The sequence below is a fragment of the Delphinus delphis genome, chromosome 14, assembly GCF_949987515.2.
Source record: "Delphinus delphis chromosome 14, mDelDel1.2, whole genome shotgun sequence".
Taxonomy (NCBI): Eukaryota; Metazoa; Chordata; class Mammalia; order Artiodactyla; family Delphinidae; genus Delphinus; species Delphinus delphis.
This window is the reverse complement of record NC_082696.1, coordinates 50,329,624-50,350,030: the sequence shown is the minus strand read 5'-3', so window position 1 is coordinate 50,350,030 and position 20,407 is coordinate 50,329,624. Positions and strand designations below refer to the sequence as shown.

Sequence of the window (20,407 nt, the reverse complement as noted above, 5' to 3'; positions counted from 1 at the left end):
TAAGCAAAAAGATAGATCTTAGCTATTAAAATATTTTATATCCTAGAACTAGAAAAACTCTCAACCTTTTTTCCTTTTATGCTTACTTATTAAAAATGTATAAAACCTAACAGTTGAATACTGTCAAGAAAAACACCAATAATTTAGATCTTTAAATTCCTATTTAATGTCATCACTTAGATAAAACATAAAACTTTGATTTATGTGGTTGGTTTTTTGTTTTTTCTGTTTTTCCAAATTTTCTAGAGTAAGCAATATTACTTTTATAATAGAAGTATTTAAGGGAGGCAAATCTTTATTATTTCAGTCTTTGCTGATGAGGTTAATATGTTGTACTTTTAAAGGATTTTTCTCCACTATATTTATTGTTCTTTTGTTCCAACTGGGAAGGGAAAAGCCAGACTGGAAGCTATAAAAAGTTATTTTGTGAGATGCTGTTTTTCTAATGGTATTATTAAGAATTGCTAAAAATACACACAATAGATCTTGAGGAAAATGCAAACTGTTGGAATACAGTTCTTTTAGTGGCATACTTTTCTTTCCAAAGTCAAAAGCCTTTGACTCATGAATATGCTCCCAAGGGTGAATTAACCTCCCTCCTTTTCCTCCTCAAGTTTCCTAATTGCATTTTTAGCTTGTGTAATTGTATTTGTCCTTTGTATACATAAATATACAAACCATTTTAAAATAAATTCAGTTTGCTGGCTGATTAGTTTTATGCATTTGAATTGGATGGTGGTAAGAGGTCACAGGTCTTGTAAATATCCCTGGAAATTAGGAAATTGCTTAGAGATCAGGCCCTTTTGACTAGATTCATCCTCAACTTGGAAATAAAGTTAGTTTTCACTTTCCTCCACCCTTCTGCACAGTGGTTTGAAGACTCTAGCTTAAGTGAATAAGATCAGAAATTTTGAGGTTTATTTTTCTTTAAAAATATAAACTGAGTGTTAGTATTTTTCAGACAATTAAGGGCTAACATCTAAGGGCTTTGGTTATAGTTCTTATGCTGCTGATTAGGTATTCCTTGGTGGTGATTAGTGAATGTACAAATGCAATCATTCGGTAGAGTTTAATCACTTATATGAGAGAGAAGTTCGTTACCCAGAAGGAGAAATTGAAGCTTGTATAACTTTCATTAGCCTTATTTTTTTAATAGCAAAAAAATAAAGAAGAATAATTTTTGACTAAATTAGGAATATTGAGTAATATAAGATAAATTGTTGTTTAAAAGAAATAGAGAACCTGGGGAAATACACTTAGGTGAATATACTTTTCCACCATGTAGTATATTGTCTGTATTATAGGTAGCTTATGAATAGTTGGCCCTTACCAAACCAGGACAGATTTCCCTCAGAGAGAGAGAGAGAAAGAAATGCTAGCTGAACAAGTGCATCTCCTTCTTTCTTTGCACTGGGTGGCTGAGCCCCACAGTTATAGCAGGGGTCAGGGGAGGAAATGTCTCCTTTCCCAGGTTTCCTACATTAACTTAAAGTTGAGAAGAGAGATGTATAGCTATACCTTTTTTTTTTTTTACAGGTCTCTAAGGCAATGGGAGAGTGGAATGCATGTATTTGGGCAATGCTGTATTTCTTTCTGGTGAGATGAGTTAAGGGCCTGAGCCCTGAGGGTAGGTTTGAGCCACTTGGGATGATGAGCTAGGGAGGTGTGGGTGGCTGCTTAGGCCAAGCATTGCACAGTGGCGTGACTCTCTTAGCTTCAGGGGTGGTTCTTCAAATGTGTAGTCAAAAAGCTTAGCTTTGGGCTTCCCTGGTGGCGCAGTGGTTGAGAGTCCGCCTGCCGATGCAGGGGACATGGGTTCATGCCCTGGTCCGAGAGGATCCCACATGCCGCGGAGCGGATAGGCCCGTGAGCCATGGCCACTAGGCCTGCGCGTCCGGAGCCTGTGCTCTGCAACGGGAGAGGCCACGTCAGCGAGAGGCCCGCGTATACTGCAAAAAAAAAAAAAAAAAAGCTTAGCTTTGTAGGGTTGGGGATTATTTTATTCTAACCTAATTCACAATTGCTAATATATAAATCAAAATGCTGTAGCTTTTCCAGCCTTCCAGGCCAGTTGGTCTTCACTCCGAGGGTGACCAACTATCCCAGTGTGCCCAGGACTCCCGTGGTATTAGTACTGAAAGTGGTGCTTTCAGGAAAAAAATCCTCAGTCTTGGGGAAACCTCTCAGTCTCAGAGGGATGGTTGATCACCCTATTTTACTTCCCTGAGCCCTTAGCAGCCGTAGCATAGGAGGAGGGGAAATGCATTCTCGCTGCCACTGTGTACAATCTCTTCCCTGTAGTACAGATGATGAAGAGCTCTTACATAGCAGTACAACCCAGGATGTAATTTCAGGGAGGAAGAATGTTGCTACATCCCAAGTGTGCCCAGATAGTGCTCTTCTGATTATCTATTGCTGCATAACAAATGACTGCAAAATTTAGAGGCTTAAAATAACACTATTATCTCTTCTGGTTTCTGTGGTTCTGGGATTTGAGAAAATCTCAGCTGACAGTTCTGGCTCCCTCATTATGACAGTGGCTACAACTGGAACAGCTGGAGACCAGTTCAACACCTCTGTCTTCATGTCATCTCAAGGCCTCTCTATGGGCTACTTTAAGCTCTCCTGGTTGCTTTCAGACAGGTGATGCTTACCTGGCAGTTTAGGGTTCTGGAGCAAGTATTCTAGCCAACAAGAAAGAAGCTGCCTCAAATGTCACATCAGATATTATTGTATAGCATCATTTTCACCAGAGCCACAGGATTCAAGTGGGGAGCATAGACCCCACTTCTTTTTTTTTTAAAATATTTATCTATTTGTCTGCGCCAGGTCTTAGTTGCAGCACGCGGGATCTTTAGTCATGGCATGCGAAATCTTAGTTGCAGCATGTGGCATCTAGTTCCCTGACCAGGGATCGAACCTGGGCCCCCTGCATTGGAAGTGCTGAGTCTTAGCCACTGGACCACTACGGAAGTCCCTAGACCCTACTTCATGATAGTTAGAAGGTCAACGTCACAACCTGTTGAGATGGAGACATTATTGCAGCCATCTTTGAAAAATATAATCCACCACAATTACCTTAGCTTCCAAATGCAGTTTTTCATTAATAAAAGTAGTAAAGTTGTTAAAATATGGTTTTTCCTCATGAGTTTTCTTAATGCAATTTTTATTTCGAATGAAAACAAAAAGATCAGCCTGTAAATGTTACTTGAATTGTTCTGAGAACTCTTGCTTACCACTGTTCTACTGGAATGAGAGTGTGTGTGTGTGTGTGTGTGTGTGTGTGTGTGTGTGTGTGTGTATATCTTCCCAAAAAGCCAACTGACCGACATAGGTGTAGTAAAAGTTCATTTGCTTCCATAGTAAGAATTTTAAGGTGTGTGTGTGTGGGGGGGGGAGTTTCTATGCATACATGCACCCCAGAGGATGGAAAGGAAAGAGTAACTGGGAGGAGACAAGGACAGCAGTGGCACAGGACCATTCGGGTTGAATGGAAGCATTCATAGTAGGAAAGAACTCTGAAGACATTGATGGCTGGAGAGGGAGCTAAGGAACAAGGGCAGTGGCTATCATTTAGAAGTGAAGGGCAGGTATATCTATAGCATCACTTTAGAACGATCATTCAGTTTAAAATGTGGATGCTAATGTTCTGATGCAGCTTTCTTAGACTGTCTCCCATTGTGATGCTTAAGACCCATGAGTTATTTTTTCTGATAGCCTCCAGCTTCTCACTTCAGAATAATGGAAATTGGAATTAAAAAAAATCTAATGCGGTTATTTGGGGAATTTGCTGACAGAACAGTTTTAACAAAGTTTGAGGAAGGCATGCTATAAATCTTAATTTTATTAAACTGATATTTTTTGGCTTAATAAATGTTTAATATTGCAACATTTATGATTCTTACATGAGTTCTATTGTTTTGTCCTAAACTCATTATTTTATTGAGGAAAATTTGAAAAATTAAAAAAATATAGGATAGCAGAAAGATTATAATTCTAAGCTACCATTTGTTTAAAAAGATATTTTATGTGTTTGGATTGTAGGAATACTGTAATACTGTCCAGCTAGATTCTGGGATAGATTATCGGAAAAGGGAACTTCCTGCTGCAGGAGAACTCTACTACCTGTAAGTTGTTTTTTAATTTTCATTTTCTAAGTTTAATATCTAATAATTAATCAGGAAAAGATGAGAAAAATAAGCAGGGTAATTATTAGAAAATGAAAGCCTAGTTCTAAAGCCTGTGATTTTTAAAATACAAAATGTTATAATGTTAACTTCTTTAAACTGTGTTTTCTGCCATCCACATTTGCATGATTTATAATGTGTGATTGGTGGAAACCCTAATTAATTTTTTGGGGAGGAGTGATGACAGATGGTTAGAAAATAATGAGTATCCTTTTTAAGAAACTCTAGTATTAAGAGAATATCTTTATTGTGCTCAAGTAATTAATTATTTGTGGACATCTTCTGACAAATGTATCATTTCTGTTCTCTGAAAATTGTGTTTTATTTTGTCAGTCTGTTTGTATTTATCATTGTTGATTGACTTCCATACATAACTATGTAAAATATATATACACAAGTACAACTGGATATATTTTGTCTTTTAAAAGCTCAGACTCAGGCTTCCCTGGTGGCACAGGGATTAAGAATCCTCCTGCCAATGCAGGGTACGTGGGTTTGATCCCTGGCCCAGGAAGATCCCACATGCTACGGAGCAACTAAGCCCGTGCACCACAACTACTGAGCCTGTGCTCTAGAGCCCGTGAGCCACAACTACTGAGCCCACGTGCCACAACTATTGAATCCCGTGTGCCTAGAGCCCGTGCTCTGCAACAAGAGAAGCCACTGCAATGAGAAGCCTGCGCACTGCAATGAAGAGTAGACCCCACTCACCACAGCTAGAGAAAACCCACGCACAGCAATGAAGACCCAATGCAGCCAAACAAAAAATTAATTAATTAATTAATTAATTTAAAAAAAACTCAGACACTCCTGAGTAGGAGCAATTTATAATAATAGATGTGTTCAGCATGTGTAGTTAATGCTGAAAAACAAATATAGTTTGTTTTAAAAATGTCAGTTGTGAGAACCTGAAAAGGAAAAAGTGCTTTACAAATGCAAAGTGTTGTTTAGTGTATGCTGCTAGTGTTGGGCACCTAGTGGGTTCTCAGTAAATAGGTCTGTCTAAGGGCTAATTGTGATTTAACTCAAAGGCATGTTTCTGCTAATTTAAATTTTTATGACAACGTGCATATGAGAGGTTCAGAAAAGTTCTTGTCTCTGCCACCTTGTAAGCAGAAGTACTTTACTGTTTTTGAAGCAGAAATTAGCTAGAAAAATCACATAATTAAAATTGCATACTTTACAGTGTACAAGGGGGACTGTTTCAGTTTATTATTCAGATTCTGATGATTATTATAGGAGGCTCTTCATCTGCCCTTAAGTACTTTGTCTTTAAATACTTTATAATTTTGAAAAATTCTTAGAACACATTTTTTTCTGCTTTAACTTGGACTTTTTCCTCTCCATTTCTTTTATGTTTGTGCTTTCTGGTCTTTTTATTTTTCTGATATTCACAAGATTTCCCTGAAGCTTTGTTACCTATTTCTTGATGTGCCAGATGTATGGTACTTAGAAATTAATTTATTATTATTCCTTTTATTCTTTTTCAACAAGTCCTTGTTCCTTGTTTTCCCACAAAGTATATCCTTATGTGGAAGAATTAAAACATTTTCCTAAAGGGAAGTTCTTTCAGTAAAGATGGTTGCCTGACTCTAAGTCATGAAATTTGTTTCCGGGTGCTAGAGAGGTCTCGGTGGAATTTACAGGAGTTGGAAAGGCTGCTTTTGCTTCAGTAGAGCCACTTTCTCTCTGACCTACTCTGTGTTGCCTCTTCCTCTTCCTGAAAAATGTAATACAGTTCTAACACATCGAAATTCAGGTTTGTACTTTAAACAAGTACTGGAGGAAATCAGAATCTAACAACGTCCCAGAGTCCAGAAAACTAGAATCTACAAAGGCTACTGTGAAACTCTAGAATGGCTTTCTTAAAAATATGTAAATTCTTTAACCTTCAAGGAAAGTAGATTTATTTATTTTATTTTTAATTTTTATTTTATTTATTTATTTATTTTTGGCTGTGTTGGGTCTTCGTTGCTGTGTGCAGGCTTTCTCTAGTTGCAGCGAGCAGGGGCTACTCTTCGTTGCAGTGCACGGGCTTCTTGCGGTGGCTTCTCTTGTTGCGGAGCATGGGCTCTAGGAGCGTGGGCTTCAGTTGTTGCGGCACACGGGCTTCAGTAGTTGTGGCTCACAGGTTCTAGAGCTCAGACTCAGTAGTTGTGGTGCACAGGCTTAGTTGCTCCGCGGCACGTGGGATCTTCCGGGACCAGGGCTGAAACCCGTGTCCCCTGCATTGCAAGCAGATTCTTAACCACTTTGCCACCAGGGCAGTCCTAGGAAAGTAGATTTATTTATGAATTTAACATCAAAAGAGCTTTATCATAGTCTGATAATCAAGAATATAGAGCCTGGGGGCACACCTCAGAGGGAAAGCAGATACGTGTGCCTGAGGAGAATTAGGAATTAAAGTCATCTCAGAAGTGGGAAAATAGTATTAGATACCCAGATGGGATGCTAGGGATGTCATTTGTATTGTTTCACATGAGCCCTTGGGTAGAACTTCTTTCATGAAAGAGTAAAAGAAAAGTTCCTTGGGTCATGTTAACATTTCTGATTTAATTAGGTTTCGTTTTATCTTGTTCCTATAGGAAAACATTACTTTCCCCTCTATAACAGATTTTAATGTGCCATGCTATATATTGCCCGATTAAAGCATGTATTTCTCTTTATTACCCTCTGCCTAAACATCTGGAATTGGTTCCTGAATATACAAGTCTTGACTATTCCCTTTGTCAATCTCACTGGCACCCCAACTAAAAAAAAGAAAAGCAAAATTCTAGCTTCCCTCTAGGGGAACATCACGCATTATCTCAGAATTTCATATATGCAGAATCCCATATATGATATTTAAATAAATAGAAATAGTCATTAATTCAGTATTTTATTAGTCTAACTTTCCAAAAGCCAATCTAAAATGTCCCAAAACATAATTCATATAATATCAAGAATTACCAGAGATTTAAAAAACTGCTCCAAAATTTGGCATGGAACAATTTCTATAGTTCATAATATTGTCTGAGTTACACAAGAACTAATTCATACAAGCCATTGTATGTTTGTATGTAATCTATTTCAGTTGTAGTTTTATATCACATTAAATTTAGAAATCCTAGAGTACCTTTATAAATAAGTTCCAGTTGCTTTTGGCTCATCCCAAGAAGTTTTTAATCTCACATAAAACTAACTCAAAAGAGAATTTAAATTTAGCATGTTGTAAGCCACAGAGCTTGAGTGCAAAAATCCAAACTTCTGCATAGATTAAAACATCCCATGGTTCTCCAGTTTTTCATTCTGTGGCACCTGATCTCCTCAGAGGTGAGCACAAAGTCATTTTCTTACTGGTTTCTTGGCGGATTGGGCTCAGTAAGATTCCCCATGAGTGGACTATGGTTTGCCAAAATCCATACAGGTCAACCAAACACTGGGCTTCTTGTTTGCACTTGGGCGGAGACTTGGACCAGTAATTTATTTTGAATTACGTGGTGTTTGCCAAAGGAGGCCCCATCCCGTGCCTTCCAGAGAATTTAACTGCTTCAGATTAGCTCTCTACTATGGGGCTGGTGACACTAGAGGTTATCATTTTATATATGCAACAATGAGCATCTCTTTTCTGACAGGAAACACCACTGCCGAGGGGTCCATGGGATGCTGCCCCAGACCATTTTGCTGTAAATTCTGTGAAGGGTTATGTTTTCCTGGAAAGAGGAAGTCAGGTCACCTTGGACTCACCCTCACTCTCTGTCTCTTTTCCTTTTTCATTCAGGAGCTGAGTAGTGCAGGTTCTTTTTTTCTACTAAAAAGAAGGAAGGAAGGAAGTTGAGGAGAGATTTCCTATTCAAGCACCATATCTCCACCATACTCACATACAAACACCCTACCCCCAACATAGAAGCCATGGCCTCAGTGGAATATTTTAAACTGAACCAAAAGGGGTAGAGGGAGGTGTTGGGCCTTGGATTTGATTTTACCCTACTTATGAAGTAATAGCTTTGCCTGTATTATTTCATGAATGCTGGCAGAAGACACAAGAAACCTGCGTCAGAGACAAAGGATTTTATTACTCTAGGCACAGATAGCATGTTGTGTCAGTTCCCTCCTTGCTCCAGAGTCCCGTTAGGGAAGGGAAGAGGAGTTTTGCTGAGGGCGCAGATGGATGCCTGCATAGGCAGTGAGTTGTGTTACAGGAGAGGAACTCTGAGTTTGGGGAATGTACCAATTTATAGTCAGAAGTAAGCAAGACTGCTTTTTTCCCAAGGGAGATGTTGCCTCATCCCTCAAGGTTTCTCGTTGCAAATACACTTTAAGAAATGGTTAGGGCCTTGCATTCTTGGCATACTTGGCAAGAATGTGGGTGAGTGAGAGACCCAGGGATAACTGTCTCTCCTCACAGGGGACATTTATCAGACTTTTAACCTTAAAGAAGCCAGACTTTCTCCCTTTATTTCATTTGGCTCCTATCCACCAAAGTCATCCACCACTTCAACAAAATTATATCTGAATGGGTTATTCAGTTATTTAATCCCTCAATTAAATTGTCTCAAGACCATTTCAATTCCATGTATATGGGGACTATGGATCATACTGAAATGATGAAAAATATATGTTACAACTTTTCAGACAGAGACCAAATAGTCACATTTTCTTACCTGGCTAACATAGTACATGTATTCATCCATCTTTTTTTTTTTTTTTGCTGTACGCGGGCCTCTCACTGTTGTGGCCTCTCCCGTTGTGGAGCACAGGCTCCGGACGCGCAGGCTCAGCAGCCATGGCTCACGGGCCCAGTTGCTCCGCGGCACGTGGGATCTTCCCGGACCGGGGCACGAACCCGTGTCCCCTGCATCGGCAGGCGGACTCTCAACCACTGCGCCACCAGGGAAGCCCTTCATCCATCTTTTGAACAGTTTTAAGGAATTTCTTTTACTAATGGAAACTTCATGTCTCAAGTACTCTTAATTTTCCACTTGGGAAACATCTATTCCAAATAGGAAATTACTTCTAAGAATGTATCTTTGAACACCATTTAAAAAAAAAAAGTTTGCTGGCTAAAAACACACAGCTTCAAGGTACAGCTCTGTTTTAGAAGAAAGGTCTGTGAAAACAAAGACTGGAACTCATGCATGTTACAACTTACTTCCCCACAATTAAAAATTTCTTGTTTTTTGCTTGTGATATTCCCTACACATACTACCCTGCCCCCAACTGGAACAACCATTGATGAAAATTTAAAACATTTCTTAGCTTGTTTGTCATATCTTCTCATCCCTAAAACTTTGACAGAGATCTGTCTTCTGCCTGGAACGTTGCCACCTTCTGGTTCAGCAGAGTCTCTAGGGCATCTTGGGACCTTCTCCTCATCCCCCATCATTACCATTCCAGGTGTTTCTGCCCCAGACATTGGAATCTGCAGTTTCAGTCTTAGTTTTTCTCACCAGAGTACCAGCCCAGTCATTTCCTATTTCAGTTCCCACTGAAGAACCTCTGAAACACCTGCCAATAGAAGCAACTTGAAAATTGTTAAGCCTGGCTCCCTTCCTTTTATTTTTAAAATTTTTATTTATGTATGTATGTGTGTGTGTATGTATGGCTGTGCTGGGTCTTCGTTGCTGCCCATGGGCTTTCTCTAGTTGTGGCAAGCGGGGGCTATTCTTCGTTGCAGTGTGTGGGCTTCTCATTGCGGTGGCTTCTCTCGTTGTGGAGCACGGGCTCTAGGCGCGCAGGCTTCAGTAGTTGTGGCACGCGGGCTTAGTTGCTCCACGGCATGTGGGATCTTCCTGGACCAGGGCTCAAACCCATGTTCCCTGCATAGGCAGGCGGATTCTTAACCACTCTGCCACCAAGGAAGTCCCCCCTTCCTTTTAGACTGTGATTTGTTTCAGTTCCATGGACTAGGCTGCCCAGGGTCCCTGCATAGGTTAGGCTGTGTGCATAACCCCATTGAAACAGTCGATCTCTGGTCACCTACACCAAAGTTTTTATGGACTGATGCCAAACATGGGCCTGCTATACTTTCCCTTCAGTTCCCTGAATTCTCTCATGTGTCTTTTAGAGTCTTCTCCATTCATATCAGTCCTACTTCTGACACTAGTGCATGGTGTCACAGTGGAGCCATGATGGTATTGAAGAGAAGATACCATACAGGTAAACAATGTGAAATTTATTTGGCAGCAAAAGACACAGAAACGTATCCATATGGAGACAGTTGAGTAAAACAGAAGACAGCATAGCATATTCTCATTGGAAGTTTAAGTTTTGCTGGCCTGTGAAGCTGACATATAGCACCTGATCAGGACGAGGATCCCAACAGGTCATGTTTATCATTCTTGGGTGAGTGGTTTAGAGAGACTCTGGCTATGTGCCTGCCTGCTTACTGGGTACAATTACCAGGTACAAACCCCAGGACATGCCTGAATGTTCACTGTCAATCAGTGTGAACGAAAGGTCAGTTTCCCATTCTTCAACAAGACCAGACTAGGCCTTCCCGAAGTCTGTTCCTCAGAGGGTGGGGAACAGGATTTCTGCCTCTGGTAATTAGAGAAACTAGTTTCGTGAGGTTCAGACTGTTGATCTGGTTAATTCTTAAGTCTGGGGAAGGGAAGAAGACTGTTGGGGACATTTTTGACATTTACAGATTAAATCTTATTCTTAGCATCATGACATGGAACATATAGGTTTATCTACTTAGTCATAAGCATAGTCAAAAACTAAAATATTTACAGATAAAATAATATAGTGTATGGGATGTGCTTTAAAATAAGCCAGGGTGGGAGAATTAAGGGGAGGTATAGTTGAAGCAAGATTGGCCATCTATTGAGTGGGTGATTGTTACATCAGGTTTATTATACTGTTGTCTTTACATGTATATATGTGTGAAATTTTCCACAATAAAAAGTTTTTTTTTAAAAAGATACAAATCTCTATTTTTTTTCCGGATTATGCTAGCTAGAGTTTTATTAGTTCTATTCATCTTCTCAAAGAAACAGCTTTGTTTTATTCTCTCTGTTGCTTTATGTTTTATATTTTATTGATTTCTTTTCATTTTGTCGATAGTTTCCTTTGCTGTGGAAAAGCTTTTAAATCTAAATAGATCCCATTTGTTTACTTTTATTTCCTTTGCTTTAGAGGACAGATCCAAAAAAATATTGACAAGATTTATGTCAAAGTGTGTTTGGCCAGTTTTCTTCTAGGAGTTTTATGGTTTCTGGTCTTACATTTAGGTCTTTAATCCATTTTGAGTTTATTTTTATGTATGACATAAGAAAATGTTCTAATTTCATTCTTTTACATACTTTGCCTATTTTTAAATTGGGTCATTTGTCTTTTTGTTGTTGAATTTTAAGTGTTCTTTATGTATTCTAGATACAAGTTCCATGTCAGATACATGATTTGCAAAAATATTCTCACATTCTTTTTTTTTTTTATTTTGTTGATGGTGTCCTTTGAAGCACAAAACTTTTAAATTTTAATGAGGTCCAATTTATTTTTTCTTTTGTTGCTTATGCTTTTGGTGTCACATTTGAGAAACTATTGCCTAATCCAAGGTCACAATGATTTATGCCTATGTTTTCTTCCAAGAGTTTTATAGTTTTAGCTCTTATATTTAGGTATTTGGTTAATTTCAAGTTATTTTTATATGTGGTGTGAGGTAGTGGTCTATCTTCTTTCTTTTGCATGTGGATATCTAGCTGCCTCAGCACTATTTGTTGAAAAGACTATTCTTGCCTTACTGAATTGTATTGACCCCCTTTTTGAAAATCAACTGACTGTCAATGTAAAGGGCTATTTCTGGTCTCTCAATTATTATATTCCATTGATCTATTTGTCTAACTTTATGTCAATACCACACTGTCTTGATTGCCATAACTTTGTTCTAAGTTTTGAAATTAGGAAGTGTGAGTCCTCCAACTTTGTTTTGTTTTGTTGTGTGTTCAAGATTGTTTTGGCTATTCTGGGTCCTTTGAATTTCCGTATGAATTTTAGGATCAGCTTGTCAAGTTCTACAAAGAAGCCATCTGGAGTTTTGATGGGGATTGTGTTGAATTTGTAAATCACATTGGGGATTACAATATGAAGTCTTCAGATCCATGAACATGTAATGTTTTATTCGTTTTCTAGGGCTGCCATACAAAGTACTGCTAACTGATATCTTAGAAAGCAGAAATTTATTCTCTCATTCTAGAGGCTAGAAGTCTGAAATCAAAGTGTTGGCAGTTTGGTTCTTTCTGGGCAGTATGGACAATCTGCTCCCTGCTTCTGGTGGAGTTCTTTGGCTTGTAGGTGCATTGCTCTAGTCTCTGCCTTTAGCTTCATATGCTATTTTCCTTGTGTGTGTGTGTGTGTGTGTGTGTGTGTGTGTGTGTGTGTGTGTGTGTGTGTGTGTGTGTGTTTCCAAATTTCCTCTTCATATAAGGACACCAGTTATCATGTTAGGGACAACTCTAATCCAGTATGACCTCATCTAAGCTGAATTACATTTGCAAAGACCCTATTTCAAAATAAGGTCCCATTCACAGGTATTGGGAGCTAGTACTTTAACATCTTTTTGGAGGACACAATTCAACTCATAACAGCTGTTTTTCCATTTATTTTGGTCTTCTTTAATTCCTTTCAACAATGTTATATAGTTTTCAGTGTATAAAATTTGCAATTCTTTTGTTAAATTTATTCATAAACATTTTATTCTGTTTTAAACTAGTGTAAATTGAATTGTTTTCCTAATTTCCTTTTTGGTTTGTTCATTGCTACTGTATAGCAATGTAATTGATTTTTTTAAAAACATCTTTATTGGAGTATAATTGCTTTACAGTGGTGATTGTAATCGATTTTTGTGTATTGATCTCGTAACCTGAAACCTTGCTAAACTTGTTTATTAGTTCTAATAGTTTCTAGTAGATTTCTTAGGATTTTCTAAATATAAGATCATATCATCTGGGAATAGAGATAGTTTACTTCTCCCTTTTCAATCTGAAAGCCTTTTATTTATTTTTCTTGCCTAAATTTCCTGTCTAGAACCTTCAGTGAAATGTTGAATAGAAGTGGTATATTCTATCATAGAGAGTGGACATCCTTGACTTATTCCTGAGCTTGGGGGAAAGACTTCAGTCGTTCACCATTAATTATGATGTTAGCTCTGGGTTTTCCTTAGATGCCCTTTATTAGATTAAGGACATTCCCTTCTATTCCTAGTTTTTGAGTGTTTTTATCATGAAAGGGTGTTGGATTTTGTCAAATGCATTTTCTGTTTCTATTAAGATGATCATGTGGTTTTTGTCCATTATCCTATTGATTGATATGGTGTATTTTATTTATTGATTTTTGGATTTTAAATCAGTCTTGCATTTCTGGGATAAATCTCTCTTGGTTGTGGTGTATAATACTTTTTATATATTGCTGGACTCAGTTTGCTAGCATTTTGTTGAGGATTTTTGTGTTTGTACTCATGAGAGATATTTGTCAGTAGTTTTCTTTTTGGTGGTGTCTTTGTCTGATTTTGCTATCAAGGTAATACTGGCCTCATAGAATGAGTTTTGAAGAGATCCCTCCTCTTCTGTTCAGATTTTATCTTTTTTCTTGAGTTGGCTTCAGTGGTTTGCGTCCTTCTAGGAATTTGCCCATTTTATCCAAGTTATCTAATTTGTTGGTACACAGTTGTTAATAGTATTCCCTTATAATTCTTTTTATTTCTATAAGGTTGGTAGTAATGTCCTCTCTTTCATCCCTGATTTTAGTAATTTTAGTTTTCTCTTTTTTTCTTAGTCCATTTAGCTAAATGTTTGTCCATTTTATTCAGTTTTTCAAAGAACTAACTTTTGGTTTTATTGATTTGCTGTATTATTTTTCTATTCTTTATTTCATGAATTTCCACTCTAATCCTTATTATTTCCTTCCTTCCACTTGTTTTAGGTTAATTTTATCTTTGTCCATGGTCTTATGATAGAAGTTAGGTTGTTGGTTTGAGACTTTTCTTCTCTTTTAATGTAGGCATTTATAACTATAAATTTCCCTATAAGCACTACTTTTGCTGCATCTCATGAGTTTTGGTATGTTATGTCTTCATTTTCATTGTCTCAAAGTATTTTCTAATTTTCCTTTAGATTTCTTTTTTTGACCTGTTGGTTATTTAGGAGTGTGCTGTTTAATTTCCACATATTTGTGAATTTCCCAAATAACTGTCTGTCACCAATTTCTAATTTCACTCTACTGTGATAAGAGAACATTCTTTGTATAATTTCAATTCTTTTTAATTTATTTAAGCCTGTTTTATGGCCTAGGATATGATCTTTCTTTGAGAATGTTCCATGTGCATTTGAGAAAATGTATATTCTGTGGTTATTGAGTGGAGTGTTTATATAGATGTCTGTTAGTCTAATTTGTGTATAGTGTAGTTCAAGTCTTATTATTTCCTGTTGATCTTCTCCCTAGTTGTTCTATCCATTATTGAAAGTTGGATATTGGAGTCCCCAACTATTACTGTTGCATTGTCTGTTTCTCCCTTAAGTTATGTCAGTTTTTGCTTCATGAATTTTGAGGGCTCTGTTTCTAGGCACATATATGTTTGTAATTGTTATATCATCCTGATGGATTGATACTTTTATCATTATAAAATATTCCTTTTAGTCTCTAATCACATTTTTGTTGTTGTTTTAAAGTCTGTTTTGTCTGATATTAGTAGTGGTTGCTTTTCTCATGATGTATCTTTTTTTCATCCTTTTACTTTCAACCTATTTGTATCTTTGAACCTAAAGCTATCTCCTGTAGATAGCATATAGTTGGAACTAGCTTTTTTTATCCAGTCTACCAATCTCTGCCTTTTGATTAAATTGTTTAATTCATTCACAAATTATGTTATTATTAATATAATTGGATTTACATCTGCTGTTTTATTTTTCATTTTCTTTATGTTTCATGACTTTCTTGTTTCTCTGTTCTTCCTTTACTGATTTCTTTTACATTAAGTGAATATTTTTAGTGTAATATTTTCATCCTTTTAATGATTGTTTTCCCTTATATTTTTGGTCATTTTTTAGTGAAGAACTTTTATCTCTATGAGAAGTATAAAGTTTCATTCAAACTGAAATGTTGTCTCAAATTCAAAATGAAGCAATGCATGTTGCTGTATGTTTTGATAATTAAAATATCAGTAATGGTAATGAAACTTTACCCTAAGACCACCAGTAGGGAAAAGGTCTCTATGGTGGGAAAATATAGTTGATTCTCAAAAGTAGATACACAATAGTATCTTTGTCATAAGAACTCCTGTTGATATTTTATCAATGAGTAAGGCTCTGTGACATTGCAGTCTTACAACTGTATATTAGTAAAATACAACAGTAAGAGTTTTCTGCTTTATGTACTATAGGGCATAGTCAGGTAGGCCATTTATTATGTCTCTTAAAAATCACAAAATTATCCTATTTGACATAATTTAGATGTACATTTAAATACTAATCTTATATTAACACAAGGACTGCTGAATTAAAAATTAATTTCAAGGATTTGAAACTATTTGAAACACCACCTAAAAAGTGGGAAAGCGCGAAAGAAGTCCATCTTGTATATATTTTGGTATCAGTTTCCATCAGTCAGCTCAGCACACCTTTTATCTTCTATTCCTTTATTGAACTGTAATTTGACAATAGCATGTTACAGTGTTTGTTTTCCAGCAGGCCAGACAGAACCAGAATAGAGCTGGCTCACCATTTCCAGCTAAACACATTGACAAAGTATTCAATTATATGACTGTACTCATCTAGTAAAGTATAAATAAGCTATATATACAACATGTACATGAGTAGATAATATATATACTTATACATAGAAAGTTGCTAAATTTCCTTAGAATTCTTGTCTTGTTATTTCATCTTCAAATATATCACATTTATAACTAAAAATCTTCAACATAAGTAAAGCTGATCCGGCAGAAGTCCTATATCTTTAGTTAGTTTTGCTGTGTACCTTTTTTATACCTATTAAAACTCCCTGGCCTCTCTTTCTGAGGTGGATGTGACTATCTTCTTCACCTAAAGAGGAGTTACAGATTCTTACTCTCCAGCTTCTTCTTCATTTTTATTGTTGTTGTTTAAAATATTTAATCATTGTAGCCTTTCTGAAATTTTATGAAAAATAATTATTTTTAGATCTACCAAGTTGCAATTTTACATGTTACACCACTGATTTATTTGGGAGGAATGCAATATATAGATTTAGTAGAAATTTTATGTAGAGTTTGGGGCTGAGAAAGGGGGAGGTGATTAAGGTCTGGAATTTGAGAGCTAAAGGTGCTAGATCCCGCTTGCTGCATTATGCATAGGTCAAGATTAATGGAACCAGTTAAGTTACTCTCCAGGTGACTGAGAAGGGTGGGAAATTTAGAGACTGAAATGGATCTCTGAACAGTCAATTAAGCCTTTGAGTGATTGAGAAGAAGATAAATACTAGGACAAAATCCATCCTAACAACTGGTTCTGTTATGTAAAACAAACCTACAGTATTTGAAATGCAACCAAGTCCGTTTTATATTAAGGCGAGTATAAACCAACTTAATCTTAGACCTGCCTCCAGCCCCAGATTATGTTTGGTATGAGCACAAAGAGCTGTACAGCATGAATGCACAAGGAATCAGTAGAGTGAGAAGGCTCACTGCCAGGGAAGTTTGGCACAAGAACTCTAAGAGGAAGGGGAAATTTCTCCCTCGTTGAATCAACTTTGGCTCTCTGGAATAGAGAACATGGAGAGAGAGGGACCAAGGAAAGCCAACCCTATTCTACTTGTTGATACCTTAACAAGCTGTTGATTTATAAAAGGGGATAAAGGGGTAAAGTGTGGGTAGCATTCTGTTCCTCTGAGTCAATCCTAATGAAGTAGGAGGTTCTTGAAGAAATTAATTTCCATTTAAATTCATGTGTGACCCTCTTCTAGAAACCTCCACTTGTTTTGGAATTTTTGTAGAGAATTTCAAATGATTCAGCAACAATAAGGTCTTTTTTGACATATTCTATTTCTTGAGTGTAAGTCTTATGTTGAATGCCTTATTTCAGCTATAGAAATTTTCTCAAAATTGAAATGACTGATTACTTTCCTCTCCGTTTACTAATTTATTATGGAATAATAAATCATGATTCTTATACTTCCGAAGCAGTCAGGCTTTTAATCCAGGGTACTGTACTCCAGGATTCCTATGCCAAATTTCCTGGCAACGAAACAGTGGTCGATTCCAGGGCTTTTCTGACTTAAAGACAGAGTAGTTCTACTCAACAGAAAATGGAAACTTGCCCCTCCAGTGCAGTTTCTGAGCTTAACAAAAGGTGACAGAAGCAATGAAATGGGTGGATTTTACCCAGAGCATTTAGAACAAAGGAAAAAGAGTCTGTGCTCTGCTTGGGCCCCTCACACTCTGCCCCCCAACAAAAAGCATTTGAAAAGAGTGATTCTGCTTCTTCTTCAGAATGACTTTTAATTCTCTTACCATGGTCACCTTTTGATTATCTGTGAGCAGATTATTTTCTTTTTTTTTTTTAATTTTTATTGGAGTATAGTTGCTTTACAATGTTGTGTTAGTTTCTACTGTACCGCAAGGTGAATCAGCTATACGTATACATATATCCCCTCTTTTTTGGATTTCCTTCTCACTTAGGTCACCACAGAGCATTGAGTAGAGTTCCCTGTGCTATGCAGTATGTTCTCTTTAGTTATCTATTTTATACATAGTATCAATAGTGTTTATATGTCAATCCCAGTCTCCCAATTCATCATCCGGTATTCATGGATACCGGTCCCCTTGGTATCCATACGTTTGTTCTCTACATCTCTGTCTCTTTTTCTGCTTTGTAAATAAGATCATCTATACCAGTTTTTTCAGATTCCACATATATGCGTTAATATATGATATTTGTTTTTTATTTTGCATCTTATCTGCTCTACATAGCATCCAACTGGTGGGGCAGTTACCCAGAATTAAAGTCCCTTAAATTCTTTATCCCTACTCACTTGTAGGAGCTTATGTTTCTGTCTCCCCTCATGAGAGAAAAGGGGATACATCTAAGCATCTAAGCTTAATTCCTGTATTTTTTCCTGATCATTTGGATGCTACTCAAGGCACTCTTCCTTAAGATATGGCTCTGTGGTTAAAATTGAACTACACAAAGCTAAGCAGAACATGTTCTTCCATCCATGTGACATGATATTCTTGTAGCCCCAGAAGAAAACTCTGAATTTATCTCCCCTTTTACATTAAAAAATCATGTTTAATTTAGTGCCCTCTTTAGGCTGTAGCTTTTCCATGCAACTGCCTTTGACTACCAGGCTTTATCCCCCCCTCAGTTTTATTGGTTAGGCTGAAATATTTTTCAAGTATGTTTATAATTTTCAGTTATGTTTATAATTATAATGTGATAATTATAATCACTGTATTTTTGTATAATCTATATCCTTTTGTGGTTTTTGTACATTCGTTTTCTGAATATACCTGTTGCCAACCTTGGGTTGTATGTTCCAAACTTGATTTTTTTTTTTTGAAACTAGCTGACCCTCATCCCTTTTTAGAGTTTCACAGACATGGTTGTATTTCTGGGTATAGATTTTTAGTGTAAGGTAATGCTGCTGTCTTTTTAAATAGTTTCACTGGAAAACTGACAAGAGAGCCCTGGAGTTGCAGACTCACTGCTGTCACTCTAGTTTTACTCCATTATAAGTGAATCACCACCACCACCACCAGCCCCATTTTGAAGTTAAAGGCATTTTCTCTGGCTGAAATTTTTACAATAAAGTTGCATTCTTGAAATTTCCTACTTAAAAAAGTCCAGAGATCTTAGGTGTTTTTTTTTTTTTTTTTTTTTTTGCGGTACGCGGGCCTCTCACTGTTGTGGCCTCTCCCGTTGTGGAGCACAGGCTCCGGACGCGCAGGCTCAGCGGCCATGGCTCACGGGCCCAGCCGCTCCGCGGCATGTGGGATCCTCCCGGACCGGGGCACGAACCCGTGTCCCCTGCATCGGCAGGCGGACTCTCAACCACTGCGCCACCAGGGAAGCCCCTTAGGTGTTTTTAAGAATAGATTTACAAATTTTCATGTATATCATAGTGACATTTTACCAAGAAAATGCTTCTGGATTAACTTGCATTGATTGTATTTTTATTCCATTTCCAAAAATGATTTGCAGCAACTTAGATTAAAATTATTTATCATGCCTTCACCATAATCACTAAAATGGAAGAGATGGAAAATACAAAGTATTGGCAAGGATGTGGAACAAGTAGAATTTCTTGTACACTGCAAGTGAGAGAGTAAATTGCTACAACTCTTTTGGAAAACTGCTTGGCAGTATCTACTAAGCTGAATGTAGATATACCCTATGAATAGCAATTCTACTCCTAGTTATATACCCAGCAAACATGTATACATGAGTTTACCAAAAGGCATGTACTAGAATGTTCACAGTAGAACTATTCACAGTGGCCCCAAACTATAAACTACACAAATGTTCATCATTAGGGACTGAATTGTGTTCCCCCAAAATTCATAGGTGAAGCCCCAACCCCCAGTGGGACTGTATTTGGGGATAGGGCCTTTAAGGAGGTAATTAATTAAATGGGGTCATATGGGTGGAACCCTAATCTCATAGGACTGGTGTCCTTATAAGAAGAGGAAGAGACACCAGAGGAAAGACCATGTGAGGACACAGCAATAAGATGGCTACCTGCAAGCCAAGGAGATAAATCTCAAAAGAAATCAAACCTGCTGACACCTTGATCTTAAGACTTCCAGCCTCCAGAACTGTGATAAAATAAATTTTTGTTGTTTAAGCCACCAGTTTGTGATATTCATTTGTGGCAGCCCTAGCAGACTAATACACTCATCAACAGTAGAATGATAATAAACTGTGGTATTTTCATGCAATAGGATATTACTGTACAGAAACAAAAATAAACAAACTACTTCTACATACATGGATGAATCTCACATAATATTGAGTAAACAAAGCCAGACACTTGCTAATAAAGGAAATGAGTTTATATGAAGCAATATGTACCCTAATATCCAATTTGAAAATGATTTAGGACACACTGTCATTGATTTGATCAATGTCAGTGCAAAATGAAAGACACTTTCCTATGTCTGGAATATTTGTTAACCAGCAAAGGTCAGGACTATCAGATTCGGTAATTAATACTTCGTGTTTTAAAAACCTTTAAGAAATAATAAAAACGTTAAAAATGGTGACTTTCAC

At 37.2% G+C, this 20,407-nt stretch overlaps 1 protein-coding gene across 5 annotated transcripts in view; it reads left to right on the top strand.

Annotated features, from left to right (window-relative positions):
- AFG1L (AFG1 like ATPase) overlaps window positions 1-20,407 on the top strand; it is a 216,239-nt gene that overhangs the window by 146,338 nt on the left and 49,494 nt on the right. For 3 of the 5 annotated variants that reach the window (XM_060030135.2, XM_060030134.2, XM_060030132.2), the window contains exons 8-9: window positions 1,537-1,596; window positions 4,045-4,127. In XM_060030135.2, coding sequence (XP_059886118.1) covers window positions 1,537-1,596; window positions 4,045-4,127 — 143 coding nt within the window. The remainder of the gene's footprint in view (window positions 1-1,536; window positions 1,597-4,044; window positions 4,128-20,407) is intronic. The other 2 variants (XM_060030136.2, XM_060030133.2) reach the window with 1 other exon arrangement.